The following is an 11,292-nucleotide window of genomic DNA, read 5'->3' as shown; positions in this document are numbered from 1 at the left end:
GGTTCTGATGCTCCTGGTTCCTGGAGAGAAGGAAGAGCAGCGTTCAGGTTTTCATCTGGATTTCTGGAAGAATTTAAGCTCAAAGGAAACACTGTAAAAATGTTTTCATCCTTTTAAACTTCATTTAGTTATTCTGTCATGTTCTCCAAACTGCAAGGCTGAGATAAAAATCAAATCTACGACGGCAAATTTATGACTTTTTGAACTCTGAAATTTCCAATTTTATTCTATAAAATTTCTGAGGTTGAATAGTTGAAAATTTGCCAGAAACAAAAAATAATTTAAAAAACCTGAGAAATTACTAAAAATTTCAGTTTTTTTTTTAGCAAATGTTTAAATTTTCAAACTCAATTCTCTTATGTTTTCTATAAAAATTTCTGCAATTAACATAAAAATTTGAGATATTTCTTGCAAATTTTTTATTTTTTTTAAACTCAAAGTTTTCTTTGTTTTTTCTAGAAATTTTGACTTTTTCAATTCAGAAATTTCTTACTATTTCCTACAACTCGGCTTCATGTCTTAAACATTTAAGGATGTCATAAGAATGCAAAGAAGAAAATATTCTACAACTTTATAATACAGAGTTCAGAGAAACAGCTTCAGAAGACTTTCCCATGAGCCCATGCTTTACACAAGAATCATAACACTGTTATGCATTAATTCACTCATAATCATAGTAACTATAAAATGTTCCATCCCATCTGCAAGCTAAGCAGACATGTAGCCTGCATGTTTGTTGCTACATGTACTTGGTCTGCCAGTCACCAGAACCTCATTATTCACACAGAGAGATTTTCTCTCCTTTAAAAAGCTGTTGAAATACTAATTAAATGCGTCCATGAATTTCAGGCAGTGAAGCTCGTTTACGGCGTATGCACTCTTTGTGTTGACTACGTAGTTAACTTTATCGTAGTAGGAGATCAGAGGCAGTTTGTCCACATCGTCTGATAAATTTTCCTTCTCCGTCTCATACGGGCCGACCTTGATGGCAGCCATTTTGTCCATGTAAATCTCTCTCACACATTGGTCAAGAGGGTCGGCATGTTTTCTTTGTGTTGGTCTCGGAGCCATGGGTCCACTATGCATTGTGCATGCACTTCCCTACTAAGATGGCGCAGATCACATCTGGTTCAGACTTGTGGGAACTGGATGTATTGGATGGGTTATCATGGCAGTGATGACATACACCACCTACAGGCAGGACAAAGTATTACAAGCCAGGAACAACTATATTACATTTGTCACACAACAATTCAACTAAGACAAGGACACAAGCTGGGTTCATGGCCTGATGGAATTGGCTACCTGACCTTTGACCCCAAATATCCTATCATATGCTATCCTTGCAAGGTTGATGAAGATCAGATTTTGATGAAGTGGGTTTTCTGTTATATTTTGTTTGTTGAATGTTTTCTTTTGTGTTCCCTTCTTATATAAGTTTAACTTAAGTAGGTTTAGTCCAGATACAAATTTCTGAATGTTGAACTTCCTTCCTGCTGCAGGAGCACAGAGACATTTTATCATAGATACATAGACGGATAGATTTCCAGGAGTCTGAAACATGTCTCTGCTCCTTCCTGCGGATGTGAAATGAAGATCATTTTCTCCTGGTTCCTTCAGACTGCAGTCTCCTCCTCTAAGCTGCCTTCAGCTCTGGATCCTTCATCATGATGGTTGTTTTCTGGTCCAGACTTCTGGTTTCTCCTGGCCTGGAAACAGAGGATGGTTCAGCTTCAATGCAAGAACTTTCCCAACTGAACACATCATGCATGATACATGCAGTACCTTAAAGTAGAGGAGCAGGACTGATCCCAGCATACCCAGCAGGACGACAACCAGTCTGATGATCAAAGCAGTGGGAAAGGCTGAAACTGAATGAAACAGATTCAGGATCAGCTTTCATCAGATGAGTCCAGCTAGAAAATAATCATATAGAGCCTTGTTTTCATGCTGCCTGTAGATCTGATCATGAACATTAATATCGTCAATCCTCCTCTCTGACCTCATGAATGAGGCAGACAGCTGCTGGTTCACCTGAAGCAGAACTTTTCCTGATGGACTCCATGAGTTTACCTGAGACAGTGAGGTTGAGAGGCTGGCTGATAGAGGAGAAGTTATAGAAGAAAACGTAGACGTGGTAAACGCAGCGGTAGGTTCCTTGGTGGGCGTGGCCAGCAGCAGAGAACAGGAAGAGGGCGGAGTGATTAACAGCTGGCAGGGTCTGGTTCTGAGTGTAGTTAGAGGTGCTGAAGATGAGCTGGAAGGAGCCGCCTTCATACTGAGGTCTGATGGAGCAGATGATGCTGAAATGTGAGCCAATGAGGAGCTCAGACCCCTGCTTTCTGCCTGTGGAGACCCCGTCAGTGGAGGAAGACAGGAAGATGAGCGGCTCAACCAGCAGACCTGGAAACGCAGAGGAAACACAGAGACAACTGGATCTAATCTGAGGTGGAAAACAAGATGGCATGCATGAGAAAGAGACATGAGCTCATCGCAGACTGGTTGCCATGGTTACTAGCATGTTTAAACATGATTACGAGCACCTTTATGATAGATCTTTAGTCTGTCAGTAATATTTAAATTATTTTAGTTTCTCTCTCCTCAAGGTTTCAGGTTCTTAATTAAAGGTGACGGTTTCTCTGCAGACATCTGGAACCTGATGGAAGAAACATTTTAAAAGAAATAAATATGAGAGTTCAGAGTTACCTGAGCAGATGATCTCAAGGCTCCAATCACTGTTTCCATCATAAGGTAAACAGTTTTTTAATGCAGATCCTGACTGGAAACAGTCAAACCTGATCCACCAAACTGGTCTCTCTGAAGCTTCCTTTGACTTTCTTGCTGAAACAGCAGAACCACAGTCCAGTTCAGCACAAACTGCAGCAGCTGAGTTCATGTTCCAGTAACCATCCATAACATCCACTGGTCTCCACTCTTCTTGATGCAACATCTCCAGTCTCCCGGCACATCGGCTGGCCTCTCCCACCAACCTGATGTTGTCTTGATCTGAGCAGAGACAGAGAGTTCATTAATGAAGGAAGTGAAGCAGTGAACAGCAGCAGGTCTGCAGATCCTCCTCTACCTGAACAGGTGAGTCCAACAGCTTGACCAGGTGAGCAGCTGTTTCTACCTGAACTCTTCCTGCTGCTGCAGTTCAGCAGAGCAGACTCACTGCCTTCACACAGGAACTCTCTGCTCCCCACTGGAGCCTCTGCTTCTCCATAGAGCGCCCCCTGGTGGACTGAAGGAGGCCCACAGCTAATCTCCCTGCAGACCACCTCTGCATCCTGCAGGTCAAAGTCTTTTTCACACACTGAGGACCACGACTGGTTGGTCTTCACCTCCAGTCTGCCTGAGCACCGGTTGGTCCCTTGAACCAGCCTGACTGAGTCTGTGGATGCAGAAAGAAAAAAGGTTTAAAATATTTCAGAACTTTATTTTTATAGATACACATGGAAACATCTCTGAGTTTGATAAAAATAAAGGCCAAGAAAACCAAACTAGAAAAACTCAGAGCATCAAAGGTGAAGTGAAACCGACTGTACCTGGAATTTTATCATTCATTTTTATTTCTGCTGAATTTATCATATTTTTGGGACATAAACATGTTAATAAACTCACTAAATGTCAAACAAACTTTAATCTGTGAAATTGTTAATTTTAAAGTGGGTTTAAAAATAAATTTGGAAAAATGACTGAACAGCGCCCCCTAGATCAGCCAGGCCAACAACCATAACAAACAAAAGGTTTTCCTGCTATTTTCACTAAAAACAGGAAGTCCACCATTTTGGATCAAAAGCCATTTTCTGTTAATTTTCTGGTTTTGAAAATGTCTGATTTCCTTGAACTCCTCCTGGGATTTTGATGCATCGACTTCAAAGCAGCAGAGATTAAAAGTTATTAAAATGATGAGTTTTTGTTCATCTATGTGGCTAAACTGAAAACTTTATCTGGATATTTAAATTATTTTAGTTTCCTTCTCAAGGTTTCAGGTTCTTAGTTAAAGGTGACGGTTTCTCTGCAGACATCTGGAACCTGATGGAAGAAACATTTTAAAAGAAATAAATATGACAGTTCAGAGTTACCTGAGCAGATGAACTCATAGCTCCGATAATTGTTTCCATCAAAAGGTAAACAGTTCTTTTCTTCAGATCCTGACTGGAAACAGTCAGACCTGATCCACCAAACTGGTCTCCCTGAAGCTTCCTTTGAATTTCTTGCTGAAACAGCAGAACCACAGTCCAGGTCAGCACAAACTGCAGCAGCTGAGTTCATGGCCCAGTAACTATCCATAACATCCACTGGTCTCCACTCTTCTTGTTGTATCATCTCCAGTCTCCCGGCACATCGGTTGGCCTCTCCCACCAACCTGATGTTGTCTTGATCTGAGCAGAGACAGAGAGTTCATTAATGAAGGAAGTGAAGCAGTGAACAGCAGCAGGTCTGCAGATCCTCCTCTACCTGAACAGGTGAGTCCAACAGCTTGACCAGGTGAGCAGCTGTTTCTACCTGAACTCTTCCTGCTGCTGCAGTTCAGCAGAGCAGACTCACTGCCTTCACACAGGAACTCTCTGCTCCCCACTGGAGCCTCTGCTTCTCCATAGAGCGCCCCCTGGTGGACTGAAGGAGGCCCACAGCCAATCTCCCTGCAGACCACCTCTGCATCCTGCAGGTCAAAGTCTTTTTCACACACTGAGGACCACGACTGGTTGGTCTTCACCTCCAGCCTGCCTGAGCACCGGTTGGTCCCTTGAACCAGCCTGACTGAGTCTGTGGATGCAGAAAGAAAAAAGGTTTAAAATATTTCAGAACTTTATTTTTATAGATACACATGGAAACATCTCTGAGTTTGATAAAAATAAAGGCCAAGAAAACCAAACTAGAAAAACTCAGAGCATCAAAGGTGAAGTGAAACCGACTGTACCTGGAATTTTATCATTCAGTTTTATTTCTGCTGAATTTATCATATTTTTGGGACATAAACATCTTAATAAACTCAATAAATGTCAAACAAACTTTAATCTGTGAAATTGTTAATATTAAATTGGATTTAAAAATAAATGTGAAAAATAGCTGAACAGCGCCCCCTAGATCAGCCAGGCCAACAACCATAACAAACAAAAGGTTTTCCTGTTATTTGCACTAAAAACAGGAAGTCCACCATTTTGAATCAAAGTTAATTTTCTGTTAATTTTCAGGTTTAGAAAATGTCTGATTTCCTTGAACTCCTCCTGGGATTTTGATGCATCGACTTCAAAGCAGCAGAGATTAAAAGTTATTAAAATGATGAGTTTTTGTTCATCTATGTGGCTAAACTGAAAACTTTATCTGGATATTTAAATTATTTTAGTTTCCTTCTCAAGGTTTCAGGTTCTTAGTTAAAGGTGACGGTTTCTCTGCAGACATCTGGAACCTGATGGAAGAAACATTTTAAAAGAAATAAATATGAGAGTTCAGAGTTACCTGAGCAGATGATCTCATGGCTCTGATCCCTGTGTCTACCATAAGGTAAACAGTTTTTTAATGCAGATCCTGACTGGAAACAGTCAGACCTGATCCACCAAACTGGTCTCTCTGAAGCTTCCTTTGAATTTCTTGCTGAAACAGCAGAACCACAGTCCAGTCCAGCACAAACTGCAGCAACTGAGTTCATGTTCCAGTAACGATACCAAACATCCACTGGTCTCCACTCTTCTTGATGCAACATCTCCAGTCTCCCGGCACATCGGCTGGCCTCTCCCACCAACCTGATGTTGTCTTGATCTGAGCAGAGACAGAGAGTTCATTAATGAAGGAAGTGAAGCAGTGAACAGCAGCAGGTCTGCAGATCCTCCTCTACCTGAACAGGTGAGTCCAACAGCTTGACCAGGTGAGCAGCTGTTTCTACCTGAACTCTTCCTGCTGCTGCAGTTCAGCAGAGCAGACTCACTGCCTTCACACAGGAACTCTCTGCTCCCCACTGGAGCCTCTGCTTCTCCATAGAGCGCCCCCTGGTGGGCTGAAGGAGGCCCACAGCCAATCTCCCTGCAGACCACCTCTGCATCCTGCCGGTCAAAGTCTTTTTCACACACTGAGGACCACGACTGGTTGGTCTTCACCTCCAGTCTGCCTGAGCACCGGTTGGTCCCTTGAACCAGCCTGACTGAGTCTGTGGATGCAGAAAGAAAAAAGTTTCTTCAACATTTTCACTGAATTTGGTTCCAGTTTGTTCAGCAAAGCTCCAATACAGAGCAGACTCTGTGTGGAGGAACGAACCAACTAGTGGAGAACGGGTGGAGAGGGGAGCTGGGCAGAGTTTTGTTATTTTTAAATCTACTGTTTAATATTCTTGGCACTTTTAGCATCTGCTTATACTGCAGGCCGGCCCTGGAGATGGGTGGGAAAAAAACTTAAGACAAACAGAGAAAATTACATTACAACATCACAAAGAACCTATGAATTATCAATTATTAATATTTCATCCTTGTCTTCTACAAAGCAAATATGAGGACAGATTTAATCACAGAATAATAGAAAACTATCATCTTTTTACACTTTAAACTTAATTTGTGGAGGAAGTTCAATATTTGATCAGCTTCTTCTCAATGACATTGAGGATTTTATAACCCAGAATCTGCTCCACTGGTTCCTGTTGTTCAAACTTCTCCTTCTGTTCGCTGATTGGTCCGGTAGAAAATCTACCAGAGTGAATCCAGGTGAAGTGGAAGAAGCCCAGACTGAGCTGGAAGTGAGAATTTTTTTACAGTGGAGTTGGAAGCAGAACAGGAAGGCAATGGCCAGGATATGAAATCACCTGAACAGACGATCTCTACATTGTCGTCCTCATCTCTTTGTAACGACACCACAGATCCACAGCGGAGCTGTCTGCAAGCTCCAGCTGCTGATGTAAAGTTCCAGTTCCAGTTCCAATCAGTCACTGGTTCCCAGTCTCCCAGATCCTTCTTCTCCAGTCTGCCAACACAGCGACTCCTTCCTGCTACCAGTCTGAGTTCATCAGACAGCGCTGGAAGAAACAACATTTACATGTTGGGTTACAAAAAGCAAAGACAGATTTAGGATGTGTTGACAGGATCCTGTTGATCGTGTTGATTTGATCTTCTCTTGTTTCTTCCTCCTGTTAGAGGCAGAGCTATCATGGATGGGTCTGATCAAAGCATCTTTATGTTGGAATGGCCTAGTTAAAGCCCAGACCTAAATGTTATTTACGCTCTGTAGTAAAACCTGAAATGTTTCTTATTATTCACCTTTTCTACCCATTTATATTTTATGTCTTTACTGAAACCAACCAAAGTTAAATTCATTGTTTTTCTTTAAAAAGTTGTCAAATCCAACAGATTCTGATTCTGAATCTGAATCTGAATCAGAATCAGATTCAGAATCTGGTTCTTATTCTTATTCTGATTCTGAATGCAGAGCGATCATCATTTTGTGCCTCAGCTGCCTTAAATCAGGTTCCAGACTTTAGCTTAACAACTGTCTTCCTCCAGAATGTGTCTGACCCCTCAGCAGTATGAACAGAACCACATCTGGGCGGATCACAAAAAAATCTACAAAACACAGAAATAGTGAATGCAGCGGTCTAAAATCAATAATTAAATTCATAAACTCTCTGCCACCAAGTCACTAAACTGGTTCAGCTGAACTTAAGATGACTGTCAGCAAGAGGACTATTAGTTACTGACTTGATCACTGAGCAGAATATTGATGTTTTGTTCCTGACAGAAACATGGTTGGATATAATAATGACTCATCTGTACTAATTGAATCAGCGCCTAATAATTACAATTTTTAAGTGAGAATAGGAAACATAAAATCTGAGGAGGGGTTGCTACAATACATCAGGATTCATAAAAACTGTAAGAAGGTTGATTTTGGTCATTTTAGCTCTTAAATATCTGGGAATTGAGGTAAAAAGGCCATAAATGAGCTCTGATGCTAACTCTATACAAAATCCCATCATATGTGGAAAACATCTTTATTGACTTTAATGGGTTTTTATCTGTTATATGCTTTGATTATGACTGTTATATAATTGTAGGACATTTCAACATCCATGTTGACGAGCCTGAAGACAGAGGGGATTAAAAGCTGTGATATTCTTGATCATTTTGGTTTAATTCAGCTTGTTAACCCAGCAACACATAATCAAGGACACATTATGGACCTGGTTATCAGTCAGGGTGTGAATATTTCCAACGTCTCTGAAACTGATGTCGTCCTGTCTGATTAATTCACTGTTATCTTTGAAACCACAACAACCATCAACTCATTAAGGAAAACAGCTACTGTCATAAAATGTTGTTTTACTGACAACAGAGGAAAAACTTTTAATCAATTAAATTTCCCCACTTTGCCTTCATGGTGCAACCTGTAGATGAGCTGGTAGATAACTTCCATCCTAAGATCTCAGAGATCATTGATTTAGTTGCTCCCACTAAAGTGAAGGTTGTGACTGGAAGGAAATAAATGTGTGTAAACATTTAGATCTGCAAGACAACACTGTGATGGGGCCGAATGTAAATGAAGTGAACTCAACTTCATGTTTATTATGAAATCTGCAACGTCTGCACTAACACATTCATAGAAAACACTCTTTGCAGAAATCATGAACAAAAACATGAACAATGATTGAGCTTTATTTGCCACAGTTGACAGGTTGACAAAACACCTGACCTGCAATCAAACTCGGCCTGCAATGAATTTGCCAAATACGCTGCAGAGAAAATTAAAAATATTAGAGGGTCAACATTCACTGCCACACAAAATCTAATATGGATGCTATGCCCACAGATAATAACACCCACAACTTTTCTTCAGAAAGTCCTGCCTGTCATTTCATCTGATCTGATTCTGTCATGTTCCGTGTTTTTCTGTGTGTTTATTTTGAGTTTCCTGTGTCTCTGAGTCTCCGTGTTGTCCTGCCTTCCCCTTGATTACTCCCAGGTGTTTCTCGTTCCCTGATTGCCTCCTGTGTATTTAGTCTCACCTGTGTCTCTGTGTGTTGTTGGGTCCTTGTTAATGTGTCTTGTCCATGCGTGTAGCCTGTTGCTACCAATGCTGAGCCTTAGCCTTCCGCTTGACTGTGCTGCCAGGTTTTTTTGGACTTTGTTGGACTGGGTTGTTTCTGGACATTATTTATTAAAATCATTCATTTATCGCATTCCTGGGTCTACAGCGTTTGCCTCACCACCACCTACACCGCACTTCATGACAGATTCAAATATTAAACTCTTTGCTCTCATCAGGTTTTTTCCCCCAGCAGTTTTCAAACCACTGATATAAAAAATAAAACGATCTGAACAAATCATTACTGCAGAATTACAGGCCGATCTCCAACCTTTCATTCATCAGCTAAATTATTGAAAAGCTGTTTCAACAATTAACTCTGCAAAACAACCGAAACTCTGAGTTCCTTTAAATCTGGACTAAAAACCCAGCTGGTCAGATTTGCTTTAGAAACATAATAAATGAAACACTGAACAACATTTTGATGTGTAACGACGACACTTTGACAAAATGTACTGTTTACTGGTTTACTGTGTGGTGTCTTGAGGACTTTTTGTGTTTTTATGACGTAAAGCACTTTGAACCGCCTTGGTGCTGAAATGTGCTTTACAAATAAACTGATCGATTGGTTGATTGATTCTAATCTGCAGCAGGCGAGTTCCACATCCTGCCTGAGACACTCCCACGTCAGACGGAGCTCAAACGTTTTCACCAACACAACCAGCGGTACCAGAAGCTGGTCCAATGACCGTGGTGCTACTGGGCTCGGTTGGCCAGCAAACGGGCCTGACCAGAACCTCATAGAGAACCTGTGGAGCCAAGAGGAAGATGAGAGAATTCATGCAGAAGGAGCCATTTTATGTGGCTCCACCTGTTTACTGCGCAGATTCAGCGCTGGTGCAGAGTTTCTGCAGCTTCTCCTTATCAATCAATCAATCAGATTTATTTTATAGCACATTTCAGCAACAAGGCAGTTCAAAGTGCTTTACATCATAAAAACACAAAAACCAACAATTCTTGATTTTATTGGCTCCTTAGCAGCAAGTAGACAATATAAACATCACTAACTGTGTAGCAGCAGCTCTATGATCTGAGACTAGAAACAGTTTACAGTTTTTTGTTTGTAAAATTTAACATGTTTATCAGTCGATCATCTTTAATTTGAACTCTAGTGAATATTAGTGTTTTTGTTTGAAAGTGGAGTCCTACCTGAGCTGCAGAGACACAGAAGCAGCATCAGAGCTGTTTGGTCCATGTTTCCTCTGGATGTGGAGTGAAGCTTCGTCTCTTGATGTGATCAGGATGTGGCTCCAAACTCTGAACACTTCCTACTTTAAGCTTTTTTATCTGCTACTTCCTGAACGTCACAGTTCAGGTCTTTGGCTGCTTTCAGAGACAACGCCTCCTTCCTAGGAGCTGATCATGAAGATGGGTTCATACTGGGCCTACTGGGATTCAGGGGTTTCACCAGTGTCTGTTGTTCCTGTGTTTAGTTCAGTCTTTGTTCTGCATGTGGCCGGAGTGGATCCAGGTGTGTGATCCACTGAAAGAGAACCTGATGTTGTTGGCAGCAGTAGCTCAGCTTCCCTCCAGGAAGGGGTCACAGCTAAACAGAAATGAGCCCAGGTGTAGCTGCTATGAAGAGAAGAAACAGAGAGAGAACATAAACTTAATGTCAGCCAAAACTGCAGACATTCAAGGATGGAGAGCAGTACAGACATCAGACATCCTGATATAAGACACGGTACCGACTGTCACCGCGAGTCGCAACGCAGCTCAAAGCCCCGGTACCACCTGGTACCACCTGGTACCACCCGGTACCACCTGGTACCACCTGGTACCACCTACTGACTGTTCTCTGCTTCTCCTTAACGTTTCTACCAGGCGGGTTAAAGCCGCTGCTGACAGGATCTGGGCTGGAGGTTCTGGGCTGTAAATAGAAGTTATTGCAGAACCTCAAGTGTTAAAGGAAGATTCGGCCCATTTAGAGTCACAAAATAAACATCAGAGAAAATATTGTAGCAATAATCAGAACCGCAGCAAAAAGCCAAACATGCCACAATGAAATGAATCAAAATGTCTCCAAGGCATCAGGGGACTGATAGGGGCCACTGGGGGATTCCAGGTAGATTCCAGGTAGATTCCAGGTAGATTCCAGGTAGATTCCAGAGATGCGCATCACAGCAGCTGTTCTTCCAGGGCCGGCCCAAGGTAATATGGGGCCTTAGACAGAACCCCGCTCCCTCCAGAACCCGTCCTACTAAGAACCTCAGCATCACTAACATG

The 11,292-nt window shown here is 41.8% G+C and overlaps 1 protein-coding gene across 8 annotated transcripts; it reads right to left on the bottom strand.

The window, feature by feature from the left end:
- Positions 1-749: 749 nt before the first annotated feature.
- On the bottom strand, positions 750-10,503 carry LOC114133483 (scavenger receptor cysteine-rich type 1 protein M130-like). 8 transcript variants are annotated; one of them, XM_027999435.1, is made up of 12 exons: positions 10,216-10,503; positions 6,794-7,003; positions 5,840-6,148; positions 5,464-5,763; positions 4,462-4,770; positions 4,086-4,385; positions 3,083-3,391; positions 2,707-3,006; positions 2,035-2,403; positions 1,786-1,871; positions 1,608-1,709; positions 750-1,577 (listed from the first exon to the last, which is right to left on the bottom strand). In XM_027999435.1, exons 1-11 carry the CDS (start codon positions 10,259-10,261, stop codon positions 1,617-1,619), a joined length of 2,631 nt encoding a protein of 876 aa, XP_027855236.1. In that variant the 5' UTR covers positions 10,262-10,503; the 3' UTR covers positions 750-1,577; positions 1,608-1,616. The 8 variants fall into 8 exon arrangements, with proteins under 8 accessions (XP_027855236.1, XP_027855241.1, XP_027855239.1 ...); XM_027999440.1 differs by having other exon boundaries at positions 750-1,709; positions 1,786-1,865; positions 2,074-2,403; XM_027999438.1 differs by having other exon boundaries at positions 750-1,709; positions 2,707-3,000.
- Between the last annotated feature and the right edge of the window lie 789 nt (positions 10,504-11,292).

Source organism: Xiphophorus couchianus, chromosome 18 (assembly GCF_001444195.1).
Source record: "Xiphophorus couchianus chromosome 18, X_couchianus-1.0, whole genome shotgun sequence".
Lineage (NCBI taxonomy): Eukaryota > Metazoa > Chordata > Actinopteri > Cyprinodontiformes > Poeciliidae > Xiphophorus > Xiphophorus couchianus.
Note: the sequence above shows the minus strand (reverse complement) of the source record. Positions and strands in the feature narration are given on the sequence as shown.